Consider the following 25,980-nt stretch of genomic DNA (forward strand, 5'->3'; position numbering starts at 1 on the left):
TGAATAAAATAATTTACTAAATTTTCGGTTACTGATGAAGTTAAAGTGACGTCACAAAGTTTGTGTCTCCCCCCTCCCCCATGTCACAATATGTCACATTTTATTGACCCCCTCCCTCCCCCTAAACGTGTGATGTAATTAATGGATGACCCCTAGGTTGATGGTACAACTAGACGTAAAGGCTCTCTAGATTCTAGATACTTCATAACCGGATGAGAAAGTTGCATTTTACCCGCTAGAGTGGCAAAGTTATTTGTTGCACATGACTTGTTTCCTCATGTTGGTTGCCGGCCTGCTGGAATGGGGTTGGCAACTGTCAAAGGTTTGCATAGATGGCACCATCATAGCTTGCCCCTTTTTCTATGAGATTTGGCTTAAAAGCCTGGCGTCCAAGGCATTAAAAGAACAAAAATTTGACACAATCCTAGGGATTGACAGGGCAAACTACGATGGCGCCATCTGCTAAATACTTCAACCGGCCAACCCCATTGTTTTTAGGGTTCCGTACCCAAAGGGTAAAACGGGACCCTATTACTAAGACTTCGCTGTCCGTCCGTCCGTCCGTCTGTCACCAGGCTGTATCTCGCGAACCGTGATAGCTAGACAGTTGAAATTTTCACAGATGATGTATTTCTGTTGCCGCTATAACAACAAATACTAAAAACAGAATAAAATAAATATTTAAATGGGGCTCCCATACAACAAACGTGATTTTTGACCAAAGTTAAGCAACGTCGGGAGTGGTCAGTACTTGGATGGGTGACCGTTTTTTTTGCTTTTTTTTTGTTTTTTTTTTTGCATTATGGTACGGAACCCTTCGTGCGCGAGTCCGACTCGCACTTGCCCGGTTTTTTAAGCGATGATTTTGAATGATAAATTTGAATAAATTAGACTGTATTACTTCGTAAATACAGGCCTTACGGACACTTAACGAAGTGGACCAATTCGTTGGTGTACAATAACAAACTGCGTTTGTGCACATGTTCGTTGGTGCGCATGTTCGCTCGGCATGACGTATATGAGCGCATCTATTTTATGGCTCCTCTACACGATGGGCCAGCGCCGGCCACTCCAAGGGACGCATTTATACGTTAGAGGGAGCGAGTGATATTGCTATCTCATTCTACCGCATGGCTGCGTCCCTTGGAGTGGCCGGCGTTGGCCCATCGTGTAGAGGAGCCATTACTTTTGAAATATTTGGTTACAGCCAGTCCGTGTTTTGCACGCATTGATGGGGTGAAAATAATTTTGCGTATTTAAGCGGTCTAAATATAGTAAATATGTAGTTATATTTTATTAAATACTATACGTTTCAAAGTAGCATTATAGGTACAATGACCTGAACCAGTTGGACAACAAGTTTGGAGAAGGAAAACATCATGACTATCGAAGAAACCTGCTTTCAATGATGTCCTTGAAATGCAAAGGTGGAACATACATTAGTTGTATTGTTAATATTCAAATGCGGGCATTTCCAAGTGGCAGATACTTTTGGGGCGTTGTTTGAACCGCTAATATTGAAGCTGACTGTACCTAAATATTATTGCGAGCCACTGTGTCGCACTGCTGGGCAAAGGCCTCCCCCCCTCTTCCACTCCTCCCGGTTTTGAGTTACATCTGGCCAGTCTCTCAAAAAGGAGTTCAAGTTATCCCGCCATCGCCGACCTGCCGGCGTATTATGGATGGCTTTATCCATCTTTATCCACGTGATAAAATAACTGTCACATTTTAACACCGTGGGTTAGAAAGTGACGGACACCGTTTTATCACGCTGTCACATAGACAAGAACGACCATCATATCCGTACAGGTCTGCCGGATCCCCGGTTTGACTCACGGGGTAACTCCGTGGTTACCATGGCCTAAGCCCTCCTACGTGTACACGCTCAACGCAGCTGGCCAACTTTATTGCCACGCGTGCAATAGAGTATTTAAGACCATGTTCGGCCCGGCCAGCCACATAAGGGCTCACGCTAGACAATGTCCATAACGTTTATTTAGGGTCGCCGTCATCGAAAACGATAAGGAAGACTATATAATAGATCTTGGCCTAAAAGTCATGTCAGTCAGTCAGTCAAGCGGCGGACATGACCGGCCCAGTCCCGCTTCAAATTGGCCGCTTTTCGAGCTGCATACTCGTATATAACATATTTAGAAGAATACCATTGCCATATAAGAAGAATATATTGCTGGTAGAGAAAGCCATTTGGCATTAAGTCCGCCATTTGTACATTGGTGTATATATTTTGTGCAATAAAGTTTAAATAAAATAAATAAATATTTGGGTTTTAGAGCGCAGCGTGGTGTTCCGGGTGCAATCCCTTAGTTTCACACCTAATATGCTGCGCTCCATAGCTCTCTGACAGACCCCGAGTTTGGACTTCTGAACTGTATTGTATGTAGTGTATATGAATACTATTCGCATGTGTATTATGCGTGTTACCAGCCAAGACGGAATGCCTCTACGTACCTACATACCTACATACCTAACACAGACATTGCGATATAGTCTATGCGTTGCGTAAGCAATACTTGGAAAACCCCTTTCGTTAACGACTAGATATAAACGTTATCACGCTGAACTGTGGCCTAGACATGCCAATGTGTATAAACAGATAATTTTAACGAACCGAGGAGCCACATGATAATTATTCAAAACAAATCAACACCACTTTATTAAGTGTGTAGTGTGTGTTCTTTGGAACTTGCTAACTATGTAAACAAACCGCCATATTGAAATTGTCACTGAATGAAGGCGGTTTGTTTACATAAATGTAAATTTATTTGTCCTTTTTTATTGTGGGACGTACCACATTATTACAATCTATAAATTGTAAATACAGATGTCAATCACAATGAAAAAATCAACGATGATCAACTCTGGCCAACGTGGGACTCATTGTTTCATGGGATGGGATGGGATTCATTCGTGGGTTAGTTGTAGTACAGTCATTATAGATTTTGACCCGTGAATAATTAGTTCTTGGATTTTTTTTTCGTAGGTCCCTCGGGGGGGTCACTGGGAGTGTAAATTCAAAAAGTAGGCTTAATCAGGCTCCTGCGTATATTCAAAAAATGGTTTTTTTTCCAAAAAAAACGGTTTTTCTTCAATAACTCGGCCATTTTTGATTTTACAGTAAAACCGTAAGGACAAAAATTGTAGGAAATTTGATTCTCTACAAGTTAGTCCAGTCATTATATCCAAAAAACCGACTCTTCCCGTGAATAATCAGTTCTTGGATTTTTTTTTGTACGTCCCTCGGGGGAATCACTGGGAGTGTAAATTCAAAAAGTAGACTGAATCAGGGTCCTGTGTATATTCCAAAAACGGTTTTTCTTGAATAACTCGGTCATTTTTGATTTTACAGTAAAACCGTGAGGACAATAATTTTAGAAAATCTGATCCTCTACAAGTTTGGTCCTCACAATTTTTCTTCTAGGATCGATAGTTTGGAAATAAAATTTGAAAAAGCGACAAATTTTAAATATTTTCAACATCTCGTTTATTTTCAACTTTACGACATAAATGAAGAGGACTAAACTTGTAGAGAATCAAATTCTGAACAATTTTGGTTCCCACCTTCTTTGCCCCAAAATCGATATTTTAGAAATTAAACCTGAAAAACGCGAAAAATTCAAAATATCATTATCTCCTATGTTCCACGCTTTACGGCATAAATGAAGGGAAACAAAGTTGTAGAGAATCAAATTCTGAACAATTTTTGTCCTCAAGGTTTTACTGTAAAATCAAAAATGACCGAGTTATTCAAGAATAACCGTTTTTCGAATATACACAGGACCCTGATTCAGTCTACTTTTTGAATTTACACTCACAGTGATTCCCCCGAGGGACGTACGAAAAAAAAATCCAAGAACTGATTATTCATGGGAAGGGTCGGTTTTTTGGATATAATGACTGGACTAACTTGTAGAGAATCAAATTTCCTACAGTTTTTGTCCTTACGGTTTTACTGTAAAATCAAAAATGGCCGAGTTATTGAAGAGAAACCGTTTCTTTAAAAAAAAAACATTTTTCGAATATACGCAGGAGCCTGATTAAGCCTACTTTTTGAATTTACACTCCCAGTGACCCCCCCGAGGGACCTACGAAAATAAAATCCAAGAACTAATTATTCACGGGTAGGGTCGGTTTTTTGGATATAATGACTGTACTATTGGCAAGTTCCATAGAATGACAGTTTAAGGAGTCACACGATCCTAACCGCCAATAATGAGTAGAACGAGTAGAAGAAGAGTGTAGTGTGTGCTACGCCTAAAGGCCGAGCCACATCGGCTTGCGTGTGCGTGACGTGCGCGTGTGCGTGCGCGAAAATGTTGGAGCCGCACACGCACACGTCACGCAAGCGGTGTGCCGTCTCTCATAAGGATCTGTATACTACAACTCCGCACGCGCACGTGCACGTCACGCACACGCAGCCGGTGTGCACAGGCCTTTACCCCCACACGTAACATAGCCTAGACTATATAAGCTCGTACCCATGTTACTTTAGACATTATAGACCTATACTCCAACCAAATAGTAGAAGTTTTACATACAAGACTAATAGGTACATGCAAAGGCAGGCACCAACCAAGGTTGGATAGATAGAAAAAAGTTGGGTCGGAAAAACGTAAAATAGTATAATTAAGTATAAAATAGCTAGTTATAGAAATAGCTTAGGAATCTACCGAACAAAATATTGAACAGAAGTATATATTTTGAGAAATTGTGATAATAAATGGCAAATACGAGTATAGCCGCGCGAGGGCCAATCTCTTATGGCTCCTCTACATGATGGGCCAACGCCGGCCACTCCAAATACGAGTATAGCCGCGCGAGGGCCAATCTCTTATGGCTCCTCTACATGATGGGCCAACGCCGGCCACTCCAAATACGAGTATAGCCGCGCGAGGGCCAATCTCTTATGGCTCCTCTACATGATGGGCCAACGCCGGCCACTCCAAATACGAGTATAGCCGCGCGAGGGCCAATCTCTTATGGCTCCTCTACATGATGGGCCAACGCCGGCCACTCCAAATACGAGTATAGCCGCGCGAGGGCCAATCTCTTATGGCTCCTCTACATGATGGGCCAACGCCGGCCACTCCAAATACGAGTATAGCCGCGCGAGGGCCAATCTCTTATGGCTCCTCTACATGATGGGCCAACGCCGGCCACTCCAAATACGAGTATAGCCGCGCGAGGGCCAATCTCTTATGGCTCCTCTACATGATGGGCCAACGCCGGCCACTCCAAATACGAGTATAGCCGCGCGAGGGCCAATCTCTTATGGCTCCTCTACATGATGGGCCAACGCCGGCCACTCCAAATACGAGTATAGCCGCGCGAGGGCCAATCTCTTATGGCTCCTCTACATGATGGGCCAACGCCGGCCACTCCAAATACGAGTATAGCCGCGCGAGGGCCAATCTCTTATGGCTCCTCTACATGATGGGCCAACGCCGGCCACTCCAAATACGAGTATAGCCGCGCGAGGGCCAATCTCTTATGGCTCCTCTACATGATGGGCCAACGCCGGCCACTCCAAATACGAGTATAGCCGCGCGAGGGCCAATCTCTTATGGCTCCTCTACATGATGGGCCAACGCCGGCCACTCCAAATACGAGCATAGCCGCGCGAGGGCCAATCTCTTATGGCTCCTCTACATGATGGGCCAACGCCGGCCACTCCAAATACGAGTATAGCCGCGCGAGGGCCAATCTCTTATGGCTCCTCTACATGATGGGCCAACGCCGGCCACTCCAAATACGAGTATAGCCGCGCGAGGGCCAATCTCTTATGGCTCCTCTACATGATGGGCCAACGCCGGCCACTCCAAATACGAGTATAGCCGCGCGAGGGCCAATCTCTTATGGCTCCTCTACATGATGGGCCAACGCCGGCCACTCCAAATACGAGTATAGCCGCGCGAGGGCCAATCTCTTATGGCTCCTCTACATGATGGGCCAACGCCGGCCACTCCAAATACGAGTATAGCCGCGCGAGGGCCAATCTCTTATGGCTCCTCTACATGATGGGCCAACGCCGGCCACTCCAAATACGAGTATAGCCGCGCGAGGGCCAATCTCTTATGGCTCCTCTACATGATGGGCCAACGCCGGCCACTCCAAATACGAGTATAGCCGCGCGAGGGCCAATCTCTTATGGCTCCTCTACATGATGGGCCAACGCCGGCCACTCCAAATACGAGTATAGCCGCGCGAGGGCCAATCTCTTATGGCTCCTCTACATGATGGGCCAACGCCGGCCACTCCAAATACGAGCATAGCCGCGCGAGGGCCAATCTCTTATGGCTCCTCTACATGATGGGCCAACGCCGGCCACTCCAAATACGAGTATAGCCGCGCGAGGGCCAATCTCTTATGGCTCCTCTACATGATGGGCCAACGCCGGCCACTCCAAATACGAGTATAGCCGCGCGAGGGCCAATCTCTTATGGCTCCTCTACATGATGGGCCAACGCCGGCCACTCCAAATACGAGTATAGCCGCGCGAGGGCCAATCTCTTATGGCTCCTCTACATGATGGGCCAACGCCGGCCACTCCAAGGACGCATTTATGCGTTAGAGGGAATAAGTGATATTGCTATCTCATTCTACCGCACGGCTGCGTCCCTTGGAGTGGCCGGCGTTGGCCCATCCTGTAGAGGAGCCATTACATATGTATGCAATAGCCTTTATTTTCGTGATATCGGGGCTGGTCCTATAGTAAAAGTTTCTCAGTATAATCCCAAAACCTACCTGGCAACGGGAATGTAATTATTTTTAGCCACCCTGCATAGATACGTCATAATTTCATAGAAGTTTGACGATAACACTTGTACTTGGGTTATCAAAATCCCTGCAGACTTGGTCTAAGGGCCAGTTGGACCAACCACATTTGACAGACTGATCAACGTCAGCCGGCGCGCCCCGGCGCTTTACTATGAAACTTTCCATACATAAAAATTTAGCGAACTCTTTAACGATAGGAACAGTTCGGTGCAACCGACCCTTACTCTAGTGTTGCTCTATGGTTGCTCGTAAAGCTGGCTAATTATGTTATTGTTATATTTTAAAAGTCAAACAAACAAAATAGACCTTGATAATTTATTTTTATCTGGCATCATATTATCGTATTGTACTCTCCTAGTTTGCAATGCCAAATCTATATCTACATACTTATCTCCCAATGGGCCCCGTTTTTGCAATTCTAATGTACTTCTGGAAAATATTCAATGCCAAATTCTCACTGCTACGTATGTAGTTGTGTCTCAATGGTATAAAAAACCGGCCAAGTGCGAGTCGGACTCGCGCACGAAGGGTTCCGTTCCGTACCATTACGCAAACAACGGCAAAAAAATGATGTTTGTTGTAACTTAAATATGTATTTTATTCTATTTTTAGTATTTGTTGTTATAGCGGCAACAAAAATACATCATCTGTGAAAATTTCAACTGTCTAGCTATCACGGTTCATGAGATACAGCCCGGTGACACACAGACAAACAGACGGACAGCGGAGTCTTAATAATAGGGTCCCGTTTTTTACCCTTTGGGTACGGAACCCTACAAAATACTAGTACGTGGGCAACGCTTAAAAGTTCTTAGAATCTCAAAAACGGAATTAATTAGACATACCTACCAGTGGCGGCGCGTCCATAAAAGCCGATTCCCACCGGCTTGCCTGTTTTTGGATGTTTGAGCAGAGTTGTAAAGGAAATATGTAAGTCAAATTAGCCCCGGCTTACCTATGGATATCTTTGACGCGCCGCCACTGATACCTACATATAATTCTTTGTTATTGGTTTTCTAAAGGTTCCGTCACACAGGCGGGCGGGGCTCGCAAAACGCTCTTGTGTGACGGAGCCTTAAGATGTTTCTGATAACGACAAGAAGACCATAATTCTGACACCACTGTTCATGCATTACTATCCACTTAATTGTTAAATAGACATCAGAATATCAATAATCAACATCAACTGACGAGATGACATCACTGATAACAGACAAGGACCGTTATCAATTTATCGGTAATCAAGTATTATTGGTATAACACCGGATATGACATCATGGTTTTAGCGGTTCAGCCATAACAAACAGTCTAGTGTTAGACCAAGAAAAATCTGCAACTATTTTGTTAGCAGACGCAGTGCAAGTGTAATTTTAAACGTCAAACTCCTATGAAATTATGACGTAGGTATAAATGACACTTGCACTGCACTACTGTCAAAATCGCAGACTTCTAGTGGTCTAACTCTACAGTCCGTTTTTTTTAGCATTAGAAAGAACTTCGCAGAAGTAAGCTTGTGGTTCCAAATCCGGCACTTTTAGCGGTAATAATTTGAAGTAAATTATATGTATTGACCATGCTACATTAGATAATTCAATAATTATTGACAATTAAAGAGCCTGATAAAAACTGCACGCTTGCTTTTGTAGAGTTCTTTCTAATGCTAAAAAAACGAACTATAGTGTTTACGTCGCAGTTTAGGAAGAAAGTGAACGGCCGCTCCCAAACCGTTTTCCATACAAATTTCTGTACTTAGTAGAAATTAAATGCCTAGTAGTGGAGATCGAAATTCAAAAATCGGCCCCAGGGTCCGACCCTAGTACTCTCGCCTCTACACCGTGTTTTTATTGAATTCCGTTAACTTCGGGCTATAGTTAAGTAAGTTTAAGAGAACTAAATGGCATAGTTAATTTTCAAAAGATATTTTATTTTGCTTTATTTTTTTTTATATTATGTTTTAGAGTACTTAAATGTAGCATGTAGCGTTGTTGTAACACGGGCATTACATTAAACTCAACCAAACAATTGAAATCTTTGACATATCAATGTCATTTCGAACATCGATCGACCGAGATTGTACTTAAGTTTAGTAGCAAATGTATGAACTCATTCTAAACACTAATCAATATGTAAACCGGCCCTAAGGCAAGTGTACACGCAAATTATTGATTATCTCCGAAATGGAGTTAATTAGAATATCGGTGTCTTTGAGAAAGTTACTTGATTTAAGACGAAACGGGAGCTGAACTAAAAATCAATTTTGAGATTTCAAGCTGAATATACCCGTCGCTCTGACGGGGCGTAACCGCGGCGTGAGAGACTGTATTTGTGTGTGTGCACACACACAGACGCGTGCGGTGCGCCCGTACTCGCGCTGGCGCGCACCTCACTGATTGCAATGTCACTTTTTGTTACTGCTACTACTAAGTAGGGTAATTCGCCAGTAACTGGTCACTTTTAATAACTGGCCGCCCTAAACTAAAAATGAATCCTATTCACCTATAAACAGAATTCATTTTAGTATAAGGTTTCAATAACTTCAATAACTGGCCACCTTATACTAAAATTAATTATATTTATAGGTGAATATAATTCATTTTTGGTTTGGGGTGGCCACTGACGAATTACCCTATTGCGATTGAACTTTTTTACTTACCCGGCTTACGTTTACGGAACTCGATATCGAATAGGGTAATTCGCCAGTAACTGGCCACGTTAAGTAACTGGCCGCCCTAAACTAAAAATGAATTCTATTCACCTCTTTACAGAATTAATTTTAGTAGGTATAAGGTTTCAATAACTGGCCACCTTATACTAAAATGAATTCTATTTATAGGTGAATAGAATTCATTTTTGGTTTGGCGTGGCCAGTTACTAATAGTGGCCTGTTACTGGCGAATTACCCTATTTATGTACTTAGTGGTTAATACTAGTATCAAGTAAGTATTTTTTTTCAATAATGCTCAGAAACGAAGTATAGACATGACAAATATAAATATTAATGTCTTTGTAAGGCAGGATTGGACATTCTATAGAGTAAGAGTAAGTGTATGAAACAACCAATTCAGCTAGGACTAGGGAATGCAATCTAGATCTCGCAATTTCGAGATCTCGCTAGATCTCGCACGTATTTTCGAAATTTAACCTAGTTGACAGGAAATCTTGATATATGCAATCTCGGTCGAGATCTCGATTAATATTTTCGAGATCTCGAACAAGACTGAAAGTGAAATACTTTGTTTTAAGTAATATATGACCTTAGATTCATGTTGTTCAGGCAGTGCTATTATGTGTCCGGCTTTAGCTCTATTATTGTTACGCAGTTTCTAAGTAAAGGTAAATAGTGGTTTAACATCGATAGCATTTCATAGAAGTAAATTAAAAATTAAAATTGATTTTATGTTAAATGTCAATTTAATTTGTTGTTGTTATTTTCAAAATATAACATGAGGTACCTTAAATAAGTAGTATGTCGGCGGCATATCGTAAAATCGTAATCCTAGGCGTATCATGAAACGCCACCATTTCCTGATCTAATATTAACCCGGCATATCACAATCTTCCTTATGAAAGAGACAGCAGATCCATCAGAGCAATGCATTCTTTGATATTCCTAGCTTCATAGCGGGCGCATTGTAAAATAATTGATCGAGAAATCATATATTTTCAATGATTTTGTAAATGACTACAGTTATGACTACGGTTATTGGAAACCAATTATAGTATGTTTAATATTCTTTCTAATGGTATGCATCACCAATTGATCAGTAAAATAGAACCCGAGAAATAATGATCAGTTGAGGTCGGTCGCCCACCATTTACGTGACGGAACAAAATTCATCATTACTTTGTTATATAATATTTTCCCGTCACCGGGCAGGGATGACGTGGGATTTGAATGAGATGCAGTTGTCACTTGGTATACGTCGTGTAATAGATGGCTTTGCACGTTTTACATAATAAAGTATTTAATGTAACTAAAAATTACAGAGCGGCGTGTACGCCGGTGCTAGCTAGAGTCGACAAGATGGCGTGTAGGGGGTGGTGTTGCCAGGCTTAGGTAAGCTGTTTAAGCTAGGTGTTAACACGCCACACCACCCCCCCACGGAGAAAGATAACAATGACATTAGTAAAATTACAATTTAAAAATAACAGTATTCGTCGCTGTCCTTAAACCTAACGTTACGACCTGACCGCGTGGTGTAAGGTCGTGAATTGCTTGTGGTATCCGCAGGTATAGTAATAGGAGGAGCGGGCTCAGCCGGCTGCGCCCGAGGTACGTCCTGAGGCTGCAGAGCCGCTGGAGCAGGTGTACCAGAACTATGAGTCTCATCTGAGTCCACGAAAGCTGGTTTGACACGATCGACGCTCACTACAACCTCTTTGTTCTTAATGTCCAGGGTCAGGGTTTTCCCGTCCGTGAAACGCCTCACTACGGCAAAAGGACCTGTATAAGGAGGTTGCAATGGGCGTCGTACGGTGTCGTCACGTAGGAACACGTGTGTTGCTGTAGGCAAATTTTTAGAGATAAAGATAGGACGAGTCGAGTGGCGAGAAACTGGAGCTGGGCGAAAAGACGACATTTTGCGTCGCAGCTGGACGACGAAATCAGCGGGATCGTCGAGTCTGTTTTCGTCCGGCGCCGAGACTAACATCTCACCGTGTAGGCGGAGAGATTCGCCATATACCATCTCAGCAGCTGTGGCCTTCAAGTCTTCCTTGTAGGCGGTACGCATGCCGAGTAGGACGAGTGGTAGAGCGCGCGTCCAGGAGCCAGAGTGGCACATAAGTGCGGCCTTGAGCTGGCGGTGCACGCGCTCGATCATTCCGTTTGCGCAGGGATGGTACGCGGTTGTACGAATGCGCTTGGTGGCGCAAGTCTGCATTAAACGTCTGAAAAGATCAGACTCAAACTGGGTGCCCTGGTCAGTAGTTATTGTAGTAGGGACACCAAAGCGAGATATCCATCCCTGGACGAAAGTATCGGCCACCTCATCGGCAGTAATGGAACGCATCGGCCACACCTCTGGCCACCTGGAAACCCTGTCGATGGCTGTGAGACAATAACGATAGTCGTCACAAACAGGAAGGGGACCAACGATATCGATGTGGACATGCATAAAACGTCCAGATGGTTGCTCGAACGTACCTAGAGGTGACGAGGTATGCCTTGAAACCTTACTGCGCTGACACGCAAGGCAAGACTGGGCCCATCTACGACAGTCCTTCCGCATGGAGGGCCATACATAACGACTTACCAACAGTCGAGTGGTGGCTCTGACGCCGGGGTGACTCAAGTTGTGCAACTTGTCAAACACCGCACGACGAAAAGAAGGGGTCAGATAAGGGCGAGGCTTACCAGTGGAGACGTCGCAAAAGATGTAGACGTCTGTGCCAGGTACAGCGATGCGTGAGAGCTGAAGGCTGGAGTTACCTTGACGTAGGTCGGCAAGCTCTTGGTCCTCTAGTTGTGCTTTAGCGAGGGCCTCGTAATCTTCTTCTAACGAGACGGCCTCGATCCGCGACATCGCATCGGCTACAACGTTGTCCTCTCCTTTTATGTAGCGGATGTCCGTTGTAAACTGACCAATAAACGATAGCTGGTTCAGTTGCGATGGCGGGAGTTTTTCTCTGCGTTGTACGAAAGCGTACAACAGCGGCTTGTGGTCAGTATAGATGGTCACATGTTGGACCTCGAGAATATGGCGGAAGTGTTGTACGCTTTCGTACACCGCGAAGAGTTCTCGGTAATATGCTGGCCACTCAGCTTGTTGGGGGGTCAACTTTTTGCTGAAAAAGGCAAGAGGGCACCATTGGTTGTTCACGAACTGCTGGATGCAGGATCCGACGTGGACGCTGGAGGCATCCGTGAAAAGTCCCAGAGGTGCGTCGTTGACTGGGTGTTGGAGTAGGGTCGCGTTGGACAAGCTTGACTTGCATGCCTCAAAGTGCGCCAGAAGCTCGGGTGTCCATGGGAATGGTTTGGCACCCTTACCATTGATGGCGACTACTGCATCTACGAGAGGCGCTTGACATTTCGCGGCGTGGGGGATAAAACGGCGATAGTAGTTCATCATGCCGAGAAAACGGCGCACGCCTTGAACGTCCTTTGGAGGGGGAAAGTCAATAAGAGCTTGAATGCGGTCCTGAGGAGGGCGAGTGCCTTCAGCACTCACGTGGTATCCCAGGAACACTACTTCCTTTGCGCCTAAGACACACTTGGAAGGGTTAAGAACGAGCCCATACTCCTGCAAACGCTTGAACAGGATACGCAGATGTTCCTTGTGTAGAGTCTCGTCAGCTGAGTAGACGAGGATGTCATCTATATATGGAAAAACAAAATCGAGACCCCGTGTGACCTCATCGATGAACCTTTGAAAGGTTTGACCGGCATTTCGTAACCCAAATGTCATGAAAGGGAATTCGAAGAGGCCAAACGGGGTAACGATGGCGGTCTTGGGTATGTCGTCCTCAGCTACTGGGATCTGGTGATAGGCCTTCACCAGATCAAGGGTGCTAAAGATGGTAGCACCAGCGAGGTTATTCGCGTAGTCGTTGATGTGGCGCACTGGATAGCGGTCGGGAATGGTCCTGGCGTTCAGGGCGCGACAGTCCCCGCAGGGACGCCAAGACTGGTCTTTCTTAGTTGTCATGTGCAAGGGAGAGGACCAAGCACTCTCGGATGGCCGAGCCACCCCAGTCCGCACCATGTCCTCTAGTTCGGTCTTGGCAGCAGATAGCTTCTGAGGTGCCAAGCGTCGGGGACGGCAGGAGATGGGTGGGCCTTCGGTGGTCCTAATATGGTGCACAGTGTTGTGTTTGACTAACCGCTGGAATCCAGGAGGCTTAGTGATGTCAGGGAACTCAGTGAGCACTTGTGCAAAAGGAGAGTCCCGTAGACTGATAGATTTGATGCTAGGCTGCGTGACAGTAGCGGTTGAGCAAATGGCCTTAAGTCCAGTCTTACCATCCACAAGGCGTTGAGTGTAGCAATCTGGTAGAAGATGGTAATGGGCCAAAAAATCTGAACCGATGATGGCTGAATTAACTTCTGCCACCACAAACTGCCAGGTGAAGTCGCGCCGCAGTCCAAAATCAAGTCTAAGGTGGACTGTTCCATAGGTCAAAATTGTACTGCCATTCGCTGCTCTAAGGTCCCATTCTGTAGGTCTCCGCTGCTCCTTGAGCCAGCGGTATGGATAGCAGCACAAATCTGACCCTGTGTCAATCAGGAACTGGTGTTTCGTTACCTTATCGGTGACGAATAGGCGGCGGCTGAGTGATTCCGTGGAGCAGTCAGACCCCGCCATTACTGACCGCTGTTCGAGTTTTCCGAGTTGTTCCAGTTGCAAGGCGGGTTGCATTTGGTAGCTCTTGTATTGAACTTTTTATGGTACCAGCACAGCCGACTCGCGCCGCTGGCCGGGGAGTTGGTTCGGCTTCTGCTGCGCGATGATGATCTGTTCCGGGATCTGCCACGCTGCCCTCTTGTAGTCATAGCAGCAACCTGCTGTGTGAGCTGCTCGAGACGGGCCATTACAGCGTTGAGATCAGGCTGTCCCGAATTATTAGTTACCTGACATGCTTGTTGTGGACCAGGAGTGACTTCCATTATTTTGTCAGCCAGCTCTGCAAGTTTGTCTAAGCTGATGTCAGATTGAGCAGTCAAAATTGCTTGGACTTGCCCTGGTAGCCGTCTCATCCATAACTGCCTTAAGATGCTGTCATCTTTAGATGAGCCTGCAAGAGACTGTAGGTGGCGGAGGAAAGCGGACGGCTTGCGGGTTCCGAGCTCCTCGCTGCTTAACAGTCGCTCGACCCGCTGCTGCTCCGAAACAGAGAGCCGCCGGATCAGTTCTTCTTTTAATATTTGTTTTTTTTATTATTTTCTTTATTATTTTCTTTATTGGAGAAACAACAGAAGTAAGTACATAATAGTTAATGGTAAGTTATATAATTCAAAAGATGTGCACCTACCTCCTAAAACGCTCTCACTTAGAACTATACATAATATAGGTAAAGGTATGCTACGGTAAACTTAACTAAGCTAACGCACACTAGCGACAAGATGCAATGAAACCAGCTAAATATACAAAGAAATGATGTTGTCTCAGCTAGAATATCAAGAATTTGTTTTTGGAATCGTGCTCTGTTTGTGTTGAAAATGTCCACGGCCGTGAATAATTTATTGTAAGTATTGCAAAGGCGGCGCAAAGGTGCGCGGATCCCAGCGTTAGATGAACAAGTTGGGACGGCGAACAAGGCATTAGAGCGGGCGGTACTGCGTGAGGGGACCCTAAAGCAAATGTTGTCAAGCAGCTCTGAGCAGTCGTACCTGTCATGGCAGATGTTGTGGAGAACCATCATATCAGAACACATGCGCCTTGAGTCGAGGGAGGGTAGCTTATAATGTTTTAATAAATTACAATAGGACATGCGTTTGCCAGTTAAGCGTCTATGTGTAGCCCGCAAAAACTTTTTTTGGACCATTTCAATTGCGTTCGAATACTTGGAGTAAAATGGGTTCCACACAATTGATGCATATTCCAAATGCGGTCTAACAAGAGCTTTGTATAATAGAATGTACGTGGATGATTTTTTAAACACTTTTGCTGTTCTTAATACAAATCCTAACATTTGATATGCTTTAGAGATAATTCGTTCAATGTGACTGTTAAAATCAAGTTTATTGTCAAATAATATACCTAAGTCACGTACAGACGATACTTTTGTAATGGCCGTATTGCCAATTCTAAATTCAGTGTCAATAGCCCTTTTTTTATTTTTAGTAAAACACATGTGCAAACATTTATCACCCGCTAATTGCAGTTTATTCTTATGACAGTACGAGGTAAAATTGTTGATATCATCTTGAATTAAGTGAATGTCATCACGAGATTTAACTGATTTAAATATCTTTAGGTCGTCTGCAAACATTAGAATACTACAGTTCTTAAAACACTCTTTAATGTCATTTATAAAAATAATGTACAACAAGGGACCCAAAATAGAACCCTGTATTACCCCAGAAGATACCGTTGTGAGGTTAGACCTAAACCCATTCAAGGCAATGACTTGGGTTCTGTTAGAGAGGTACGACATAAACCAACGTAGGAGGTTTCCCCGAATGCCATTGTAAGCCAATTTTTCTAAAAGCAGTAAATGGTCCACCTTGTCAAAAGCCTTTCTGAAATCGGTGAATATCACGTCAACCTGTATTCTTTTATCCATAGATTCAAATAGGTAGTTTGTGTAAAGTGTAAGATTAGTGATTGTAGATTTACCTTTCATGAAACCATGCTGCTCTGGTATTATAGCATTAACAAGCGAGGGATACAAAAGGTCATGTATTAAACTCTCAAATACTTTAGGGATGCAAGATTGCACAGATATAGGTCGATAATTGGTTATATCTGCGCGTGACCCATTTTTGTGAATTGGTGTAACATTAGAAGTTTTCCACTGCTCGGGAAAGACACCTAAACTCAGGCATTTATTAAATAAAATATATAATGGATTAGTAAGCGCCTTAGCAGAGTTTTTAACAAGTATAGGGCTAATTTTGTCAGGCCCGATTCCCTTATTCGTATCGACGTTTGCGAGTTTCTTAAAAAGATCAGATTTCTTAATATATAAGTTTGATAAGTTAGGTGCTCCCTCACGCTGTGGTAGGTTTGTCAGAACTTCATGGTTAATGTCACCCTTCGGTTCAAATACAGAGAAAAAGAACTTGGAGAATAGATCTACAATTTGTTTAGGCGTCGATGCGGATTCACTCTCATAGAACATAGTTTCAGGGTAGCTAGACAGACTTTTTCTTTGGGATGCCACATAGGACCAGAATGCCTTGATATTATGTTTTAAAGACTTTTTCATCACACTTGCTCGGAAAAGATGTATTTACACGTAGGGCTTGCGGGCGGAAAATTGAAATTTTCGCCCTAGGGCGGAAAAGTGTTTTTCATCACACTTGCTCGGAAAAGATTTATTTACACGTAGGGCTTGCGGGCGGGAAATTGAAATTTTCGCCCTAGGGCGGAAAAGTGTTTTATACAGAAGTTTGTTTTTATTAATTCTCCTTTTTCCTTACAAGTGTGATGAAAAACATTGTGTGTGCCACGGGCGGTAAAGAAATTCCGAACTCGTGAACATTTTAAGCCCTCGCTTCGCGTCGGGCTTAAAATTGACACTCGTTCGTAATTTCTTATTTCCCGCCCTTAATACACAATGTACTATTCCGTGTTGACAGTAAAGGTATTAAAAGATTCCAACATTAATGTTTTGCAGCGAGTGCGAAGAAGCGAGTATTCCCGATAATCAGCAAGCGAATGATAGATCTTCCATTTGCGCCATAATTTGGTTTTTCTATTTAAAGTACTAATAAGTGCATGGGAGAACCATTTTGGATATTTAAAAATTTTTAAATGTTTAAGTGGAATTAATTTATCTATAATATCAAACAACAAATTGTAGAATCGCCCTACCGCTTGGTCCGGTTGTAAGTTACGAAATTCATCTTCCCAATTTAGCTTATTCAATTCAATTTTATTTTATACTTATCATGTTCCGGCGGGCTCATGATAATGTCTTCAATCTCTCCGATTAGTCGTTGGTCAATTATGCTGATGACATGACTGAATTTAGTCATGTCTGCCTTAATTCCTGCCAAATGAAATTGTGCCTCTGCCTGGGCGAACCATACCGCTGGTCGGTCGGCCCAGAACGGAGGCAGTTTGACTGTAACACCGCATATGCCTTTTGTTGGTGCCGTGGTGTCGGATGTAGGTGTGTCAGATGTTGAAGGCTGGTTCTGCTGGGCTTGTAGAGCCGCGTTTTGCACCTTTAGGGCCTCCAGCTCAGTCCGCAACTCCTCAAGAGACATTTTTAAAGTTTGATACCACAACCAAATGTTACACACACACAATCAGAACGAAACACACAGGCAAAACAAGACAATTAAAATGCACATAAATTCAGAAATTAACATGAAAATGTTTCCAAAACAGTATGAAAATCAGTGGCAAAATCAGGGTTAAATCTAGCAAATTGTATATTGACAGGCAGCAACAGGAGCCATAAATGTCCAGTTAGTATTGTTAATTAATCAGCACCGCACACACCAAACAGTTAGTAAATTTCCAAAACCGGGACGTATTTCAATTTGTATATGTAGCTATTGGTTAGTTTGTTATTATTTAGGCACTGTATATAGCGTAGCACACACACTTTTGTTCTTTGAAATAAATTATCGGACGAAAAACACTGAAAAGTTCCGTGAAAACAGTAAAAGTTTAGGTTTTACTTGCGTGACATCGCTGACACTGGCGGGCGGGAAGTCGCTGGATGACGTATGTCAAGTTTGACGTATGACGTTTCGTAGAGCGATCCGCACTGGCCGATGAGAATGATGCGATCTCGGCGATTGACGGCGAGTTGACAGTGAGTGCTTGTAAGACAATCCGTCCGTCTGTGGGCACCTTTATGGACGAGCTTCAACAGGTGCCAAGGTTATGCAAGGTTATGACCACGCCTTTGGTTTTCGATGCACTTTTTTCTTTAACTCCATCCAGGCTGCGCTTTGTAGATCTTCTTTGTTGATCGATCGACGTCTACGATACGAACTTTGATTCACGTATGGACGCGGATGTTTGCAGAAGTCGGCGTTCTTTCTTCGGAGTCACCAATTTCCCGTCACCGGGCAGGGATGACGTGGGATTTGAATGAGATGCAGTTGTCACTTGGTATACGTCGTGTAATAGATGGCTTTGCACGTTTTACATAATAAAGTATTTAATGTAACTAAAAATTACAGAGCGGCGTGTACGCCGGTGCTAGCTAGAGTCGACAAGATGGCGTGTAGGGGGTGGTGTTGCCAGGCTTAGGTAAGCTGTTTAAGCTAGGTGTTAACACGCCACAATATCATACAGCAATAAAACTTATGTTTTTGGAAAGCTAATGAAATATTTCTTATATTTTATAATAACATTAATTGCGGTAAAGTTATATTTTATTGAGTTAGACGCATGTTTTGTCAGTACTTATGCCATCCATGCACGGTAAAAAATCATATATTTTAAATATTTTGTAAATGACTACAGTTATGACTACGGCTATTATAAAACAATAATTGCACGTTTAATACTCTTTCAGACGACATCTCACACGAACCGATCGGTCCCATAGGACTAAAGACGTGAACAAATATCAATGCTGGTCGGCCGCCCACTTTTTCCTTCCTTTTTTTCGACACGTCCCCCCCCCCCTCCATAAAATAAAAACCGGTCTATTCATATTCTGGAGACCACGAGGAACACGTCCATACCAGTTTTAGGTATTTAGAAGAGATGTCGACGACGATATCACACCTTGAGGTTTGCACAAAATGGCTGGTGTTCGCTAGGCAGATCATGAAATGTCGGCGTTTCATTATATTCCTAGGAATATCTCGATACGCCCGATTTTACGATGTCTATATGTATGGAATTCTTAGAGATTTTTGATTAAAATAACACATTTTTAGTTTCTTTGTCAAATTCGTTCTCGTCGAGATATTAATCTCGATCCCGAAAATCTGACTGTCGAGATCTCGAAACACCCAATCTCGATTCGGATTTTTCGTGCGAGATCTCGAATCAACAATCTTGGTGCGAGATTGCATTCCCTAGCTAGGGGAAATTGCTCGACAATTACGGAGCGTGACTGTACCTAAAAATTTTGTAAACCCATAACCATGCAATAAAATATAATTTTGATTTCTAATTTGAAATATTAGAATCAAAAAGTTCAAAATAGATTGTACCTATGTAACTACAAAAATGTGTTCCCTCTCAACGCAAAACCCCTGGTGTCTTAGGAGGATCTAGATATTTTCACACAAGACGGTTTATCGATAACTTCTTACATCACTAGATTATCGACATTAAATGTCGACTATTGCCCATCACTTTTCTGGCTGTGTACGTATTTAGAAACTTGACTCCGCCCCTAAAATTAGTGCGATAGGGACAACTGCAGCGGAGGCGAAAAATCCTGCGTAAAAATGACAAAAATCGAGGTTTCGTAGTTCTCTTTTTCCTCCTCCAAAACTTAACCAATCGTAACCAAATTTGGAAATCTAAATGATTATGAAATTATCTGTGTCGGACCGTTTTGCTTTTTTGGCTAATTGATATCAGTTTTGAATACCACGCCTCTCATTGCGGCATAGTCAATTAGGCCATTTTGGCCATTTTTGAAGGGCTCTAGCGCCTTAAAAAACAAAAATATCACAAAAAGCAAAACGGTCCGACACAGATACTGACAATATTAATCTGTGTTGAAAAAATCATTGCTCTAGCTTCAAAAACCACGGAGGAAAACGAGGAGTACGTTTGTATGGAGGAATGACCACTCCCGTTGGCTCTTAAGCTCAGGAATGCACCCTTGAAATTAACGGAAATCAATAAAAACACGGTGTATTGTCAAGGCGTTAGTGTGCGTGTTCAGATATTGTGAACACCTTGGCCGCTCCGATATATCTGATGGCGACTGTACCATGCACCGGCTGGTACGTGACGTCATTATACTCTTAGTGACGTCATGCCCATCGGACGGGCTCGGGAGATTCCGGGAATGCTCGGGAATGTTGAGAAGAACTAGTATAGCAACTTGAGTATGGTAACATATTCGATCATTAAAAAGATCACTTTTAATAGGATTTCTCGCGTAAATTGCCGCAATCTACTACTTAACCGATTTTTTTTTTTCAAAGCAGGCAATGTCTGGCACAAGCAGCAACAAATTCAAATTCAAAGATTTATTTGTTCAACATAGGTAAGTTACAAAATGTTAAATAAATGTTTCAGTGTCACTATGTCGTGCCTATTGGCATACAAATTCAATAAAAATACACACTCTAATCATAATATCACAGATAAACAATAATAGTTAAAACAGGGATCACATGCATTAAATCTTAATAGGTAATTAGAAAAACACTCTTGACTGTCCATCGGTGGACCTTATGCCTTTTGAAATAAGGTTTACGAACTGTCAGTTAACAGTGTGGGCGATGGTATATAATTCTATACTTACATAGTTCGGTTTTTTAGCATTAGAAAAAAGGTAAACAATCTTGACGGGTCTTTTTATTGAAAACACACAAAAATAAGTCACGGCAAATATGTAACAATTATGAATCATATACGATTATTTACATTCTTTTGCTTTCGTAAGTAATAGTTCCTGTTTTAGTGTTCCGTACAAAACTTTGAAATGATCACGGAATACTTATGGGATCACTTCGGTCTTGCATGCGTTTTTCTCAGACACCGTTTGATATAGATACTTTTAATTGAAAAACACTTTAAATAAAAAGTGTTTTTCAATTAAAAGACACGTCAAGATCGCATCGTCTTTTTCTAATGTAAAAAAACGAACTTGTTAATGATCCAACCTTTATACATAGCGCCGCAGAAGAGTCTATGATGCGGCGCGCATTCTAAGTTTGAAATAATTGAAATATGTCAATGACAAGAAAAAACAAGGCACTTTAATGTCAACAATCTCATTGTGAAAAGTACAATAAATACTACTAATTTATATATAAACTAATAGTTTCAATAATTCTACAATAAAATACAATAATATAGTTAACGCCAGTATCGCGCTAACAGAACTATATGCAATGTTGAGCATACGGTGTACCTACATATACAGGGTGTTACTGACCCTGGGGCTTTCCAAAGCCAAAAAAAATTCCCCGATTTTAGGGTTGGTCCCATAGTAAAAGTAGCTCAGTTTAGCGAGTAAAATCAAGCCCTGGAATTAAAGCCCCATGGTCAGACACATACATATATGCGATACATATATGCGACCAAAGTGTACAGAAGCAAGGTCGAACAGATGCGAAACGAATTCAGGTTACAAAACAACATATACACGCATTGTGCTATATATTAGATAGCCGAGCGATGTCGAGGTCATCCGACAGAAGGGTGTTTAAAAATGCCAGTTATTAAAGTGTTGTATGAACTTTCACGATTTTCACACATTTTAATGTAACTTATAACCGCACTTTCAAATAAATTGATGGAAAAATATTAAAAATTCACTATCTCGACCGAGATTTGAATTCGCGTACCACTCTTAACAAGCCGGCTATCGAAGTTAACCCTACTGCGGCTGTAGCCCGAACGGGTATTTTTTAATCAATCAATCAAATTCTTTATTTTTCTCTGTTTTCCTTAAATTTGAATAATTAGCAGACTCTGTTGAACGAAAATTAGTTTGAAGATAAAACCAAACAAATTCCTGACATTCGATAGCGCTGAAAGCCGCCTAGGGTACTTAGATATACGTCTGGCAAACACAACTTGTCAGTCAGTAAGAACCAAGAAAATATACCCATCCCTTTCTTTTGGGTGCTAGTACTAGCGTAAGAAGAATACAGTATGATTCTCTCTGTCTGTTTTTAAACGATATAGTCCTGGACCAAACTATAGGTAGATATATCTTTTAGGAAAGGTAAATCTTTTTTCATAAGAAAGGACGATGAAAATTTAATACTTAAATGGGGTTTTTTAGGGTTCCGTACCCAAAGGGTTAAAACGGGACCCTAATACTAAGACTCCGCTGTCCGTCTGTCTGTCACCTGGCAGGCACTCATGAACCGTGATAGCTAGACAATTGAAATTTTCACAGATGATGTATTTCTGTTGCCGCTATAACATATACTAAAAAAGTCCGGAACCCTCGGTGGGCGAGTCCGACTCGCACTTGTCCGGTTTTTTTGTCACCGTGAGGTTCAGTAAAGTTATTGACAGTTAGTTTTTGTTATTTGATTTCATAAATTTTTTTAAATGATAAAAAGTCTAGTGTAAAGTTTATTTGAACAGAATTCGAACCCAGGGAATTTGGCAAATAAACGATTACAACGCCATCTGTGTTAAGCTTTGCGATTTTATCCTCCTTGGAAATTGGCATGTTTTGGGATCTCCATACAGCAATAATGCTTGCCAAGAGGAAGACATAATACGTAATACAGCATATGAATACCCATATAGTAATATAGCAGATGAATACTGTTATTGTGTGTGTGTGTGTGTCTGCGCCGGTCCGTCACCGTCAACGCAAGCTCCTGATGACACTCCCCGGTTCGGAGTGAAACATGTCGAGCGTTTTTCGACTTAAAATACGTGAGTGACCCGTTCTTAATATATTTAATATCACTGTTACATTATTAGATGTATTCCATATTATTTCTTAGCGGTTAAGTCGTATTGACTTTTATAAATCATTAATTGACTTAGCTGCGATAAATGAAATAAACATATTGCGTCTATCATCTACGTATAATTCTAAACAATACTATACAATGTTCGTTATGTTCGCTTTTATACTATTACAATACGATAACAACAATGGATGTCCAATGCAATGGCACGTTTTACGGTCACGATAAAGTAAGAGAACTAAATGTATGAGACGAGAACGGTAGATGGTAGCACTTGCTTTGGCAATGTACATGTGCACATGTTTCCAATTCAGGCCACAAGATGGCAGACCCTCCAACTCCTCCGACCCTCCACATGGCATGACAAGCGACACCCGTGCGAAGCCGGCGCGGGTCGCTGTAAGTTCGTTTTTTTTTAGCATTAGAAAGAACTTGAAAGAAGGTAAGCGATCTTGACATATCTTTTAATTGAAAAACGCTTTTTATAAATCAGTAACTATTACTTATGAAAGCAGAAGAATATAAATGGTCGTATTAGATTCATAATTGGTGCATATTCCCGTAACTTACTTATTTTGAAAATGTGTTTGTCAATTAAAAGACACATCAAGATTGTTTACCTTATTTCTAATGCTAAAAAAAAACAAACTATAGTGAAGTAATAGCTGTAATAAGTAATTAAATTGCTGAGCATGCATTGCCCACGTGAATGACCATATATGACTTAATTACTTTTAATAGGTAGGTATACATGAATAACTAGTGTTGCTATCATCTGTGCGTCAGTTTGCGGCTTAGGCTGAAATACCAATTCCTTACTAGGTAAATAACCTGTGTTGTGTGCAATAAAGTGATTACTACTACTACTAAATTATGTGTCTGTTTGGTTTTACACGGTGGCCAATAAAATAATTGCATTCCCGTTGCCAGGGAGGTTTGGGATTATACTGAGCAACTGTTACTATGGGACCAACCCCGAAATCGCGAAAAAATATTTGGCTGTTTCATACATTTTGGCTAGTCCATTTTCTATAAGAGGGTAATTTATTTTTTGCGATTTCGGGGTTGGTCCCACAGTAAAAGTTGCTCAGTATAATCCCAAAACCTTCCTGACAACGGGAATGCACTCATTTTTTGGTCACCGTGTATTTAGGTAACTGTGTGTAATTGATTTGCCATTTAAACGGTTCACACCAAGTTCACACACTGACACTGTGCGAGCGGGACAGCAATATAATTACGCGCGTGCAATCTATTGTTTCTAGACAGGGACAAGCGGGTCATTGTGCCAAATTCCTCGTGTAAAGTGTGCTTACTTTAAAGGAAGGAAGGTCCTTAAGTTCATCCAACCATGTAACAAATATACTCAAAATAACTAACATTTTATGTAAATTATTCGCGGTTAAATCCCGCATTAAATAAGAACCTACCACTTATCAGAGCTCTAGAGCAGTTATATAAATAACTATTAATAATATTAATATACAACCACATTGACACTGTTGATAACATAATCACCAAAAATATGCCTTTTAAATTATAATGGTCCCTTTTTTCATTATCATTAAGGTTGGTATTTCCATACAGATTTATATTAAAATTAACCTTGTAAACAACCTGATGGTGCGGTAAGTTCAGTTTGAGACTCAGGCTAAGAATTGAGGTAAAAATTTAAATAAGCCTAGTAAATGTAGATACTTATTGTAACAACTTTTGGCACTAAAATCAATTATTCGGCCGAAGATTCGGTTGCGGCCAAAAAACTGCAGCACCTTTACATTACAATGTAAGTGCTGTCAGATATATTGGAGCAGTCAAGGTGCTCAAAAATATCTGCTCAGTCTCCCAGATATTATACATTATTCGGGCTATAGTAGTCGGACCATAAGACCTTCACTTTGCAAGCCAATATTGCTAAATCTGGCAGTTTACTTTCCACATGTTTTCAAGGCAGATCAATAATTGTCTGGCCAATAGAATCACGGCCATGGCCTTACCAAAATGTAAATAGGTACAGATAGGCGCCTATAGTCACAACTATTAAAACCATTTACAACAATTGCACTGTACTAAGGGCTAAATGCAAATATTAAAAAAAAAAATTTTATTTATTCTCTATCACTCTTGCATATTTAAGTGATAGAGGCAGATAGGCAAACAAACAAACAAACAAAAAATGTGGTGTATGGAGGGCCTTTGTTTTATGATTAATGCTCTACAATGGAAACCCATGCTCTCCTAAACATGTTGCATATTTAGAAAAAAAAACCTCAAAAAGCAAATCCTAAAATATGTATAGTGTTAATAATGTTCTTGAGAGTTTAAATTGAATAATTTATAATTTGGCATTGGCCCTTCATCTCAAAAGTTTGTCCCGCCCCTGTCTTAACCAGTTATTTCTCGCAATTAATCGCCTTGGCGTAATGGCGTAAAGCGTAATGGGTACCATGCCACAGGCGGACCTGCTGGAAGGGGTATTCTTTTTATAATTAGGTTTTTATTTTATAGGTAAGTTTCTTTTATTTGAGTATTAATTTTAATTTGTTTGTAGTTTTAGTTTATTTTATATTTAATATGTTATATACATAGATAGTTTCTTTGAAATAAATAAAACACCAGTTATATGAAATCCTTTGATTCTCATACACTATAATTATGTGCCCTCTACATTCCAAGCCATTTAAGCAATGCGTTAACTGCCTACAATTACAGTAAACAAGTCTAGATAGCAGGTAAATCCCAAAGGCTGTTTAAGTATTTTAAGCGCAGCGAGAACCTAAACAGGTTTTCATATAAAGTAGACAACCAGTATGTACAGACAGCAACACTCTTAACCTCTAGCTGCCCAGAGACCTATAAAAAGGTCTCCTGTTCCATTAAAATTTGAACTTTGTGTTGACAAAATAAAATTTCATTTTGCTTGGCAAGGTTAGACGTATGGGCAGCTAGAGGTTAACTGTCCATCGGTGGACCTC

At 41.7% G+C, this 25,980-nt stretch overlaps 2 protein-coding genes across 2 annotated transcripts in view; both read right to left on the reverse strand.

Moving 5' to 3' along the window:
* LOC134677488 (uncharacterized) overlaps window positions 1-25,980 on the reverse strand; it is a 64,160-nt gene that overhangs the window by 37,390 nt on the left and 790 nt on the right. The gene's annotated exons all lie outside the window — the stretch shown is intronic.
* Window positions 14,102-17,674, reverse strand: LOC134677354 (uncharacterized). Its single transcript, XM_063535788.1, has 2 exons — window positions 17,495-17,674; window positions 14,102-14,620 (listed from the first exon to the last, which is right to left on the reverse strand). The coding sequence occupies exons 1-2, from the start codon at window positions 17,672-17,674 to the stop codon at window positions 14,102-14,104; spliced, it is 699 nt and encodes a 232-aa protein (XP_063391858.1).

This window comes from Cydia fagiglandana, chromosome 26 (genome assembly GCF_963556715.1).
Source record: "Cydia fagiglandana chromosome 26, ilCydFagi1.1, whole genome shotgun sequence".
Classification (NCBI taxonomy): domain Eukaryota; kingdom Metazoa; phylum Arthropoda; class Insecta; order Lepidoptera; family Tortricidae; genus Cydia; species Cydia fagiglandana.

Coding starts and splice junctions, on each gene's coding strand:
- LOC134677354 (XM_063535788.1), bottom strand. CDS start 17,674: ATGTCTCTTGAGGAGTTGCGGACTGAGCTGGAGGCCCTAAAGGTGCAA. Junction 14,621..17,494: donor TCTGGGCCGACCGACCAGCG/GTATGGTTCGCC, acceptor TCTGTTTCGGAG/CAGCAGCGGGTCGAGCGACT.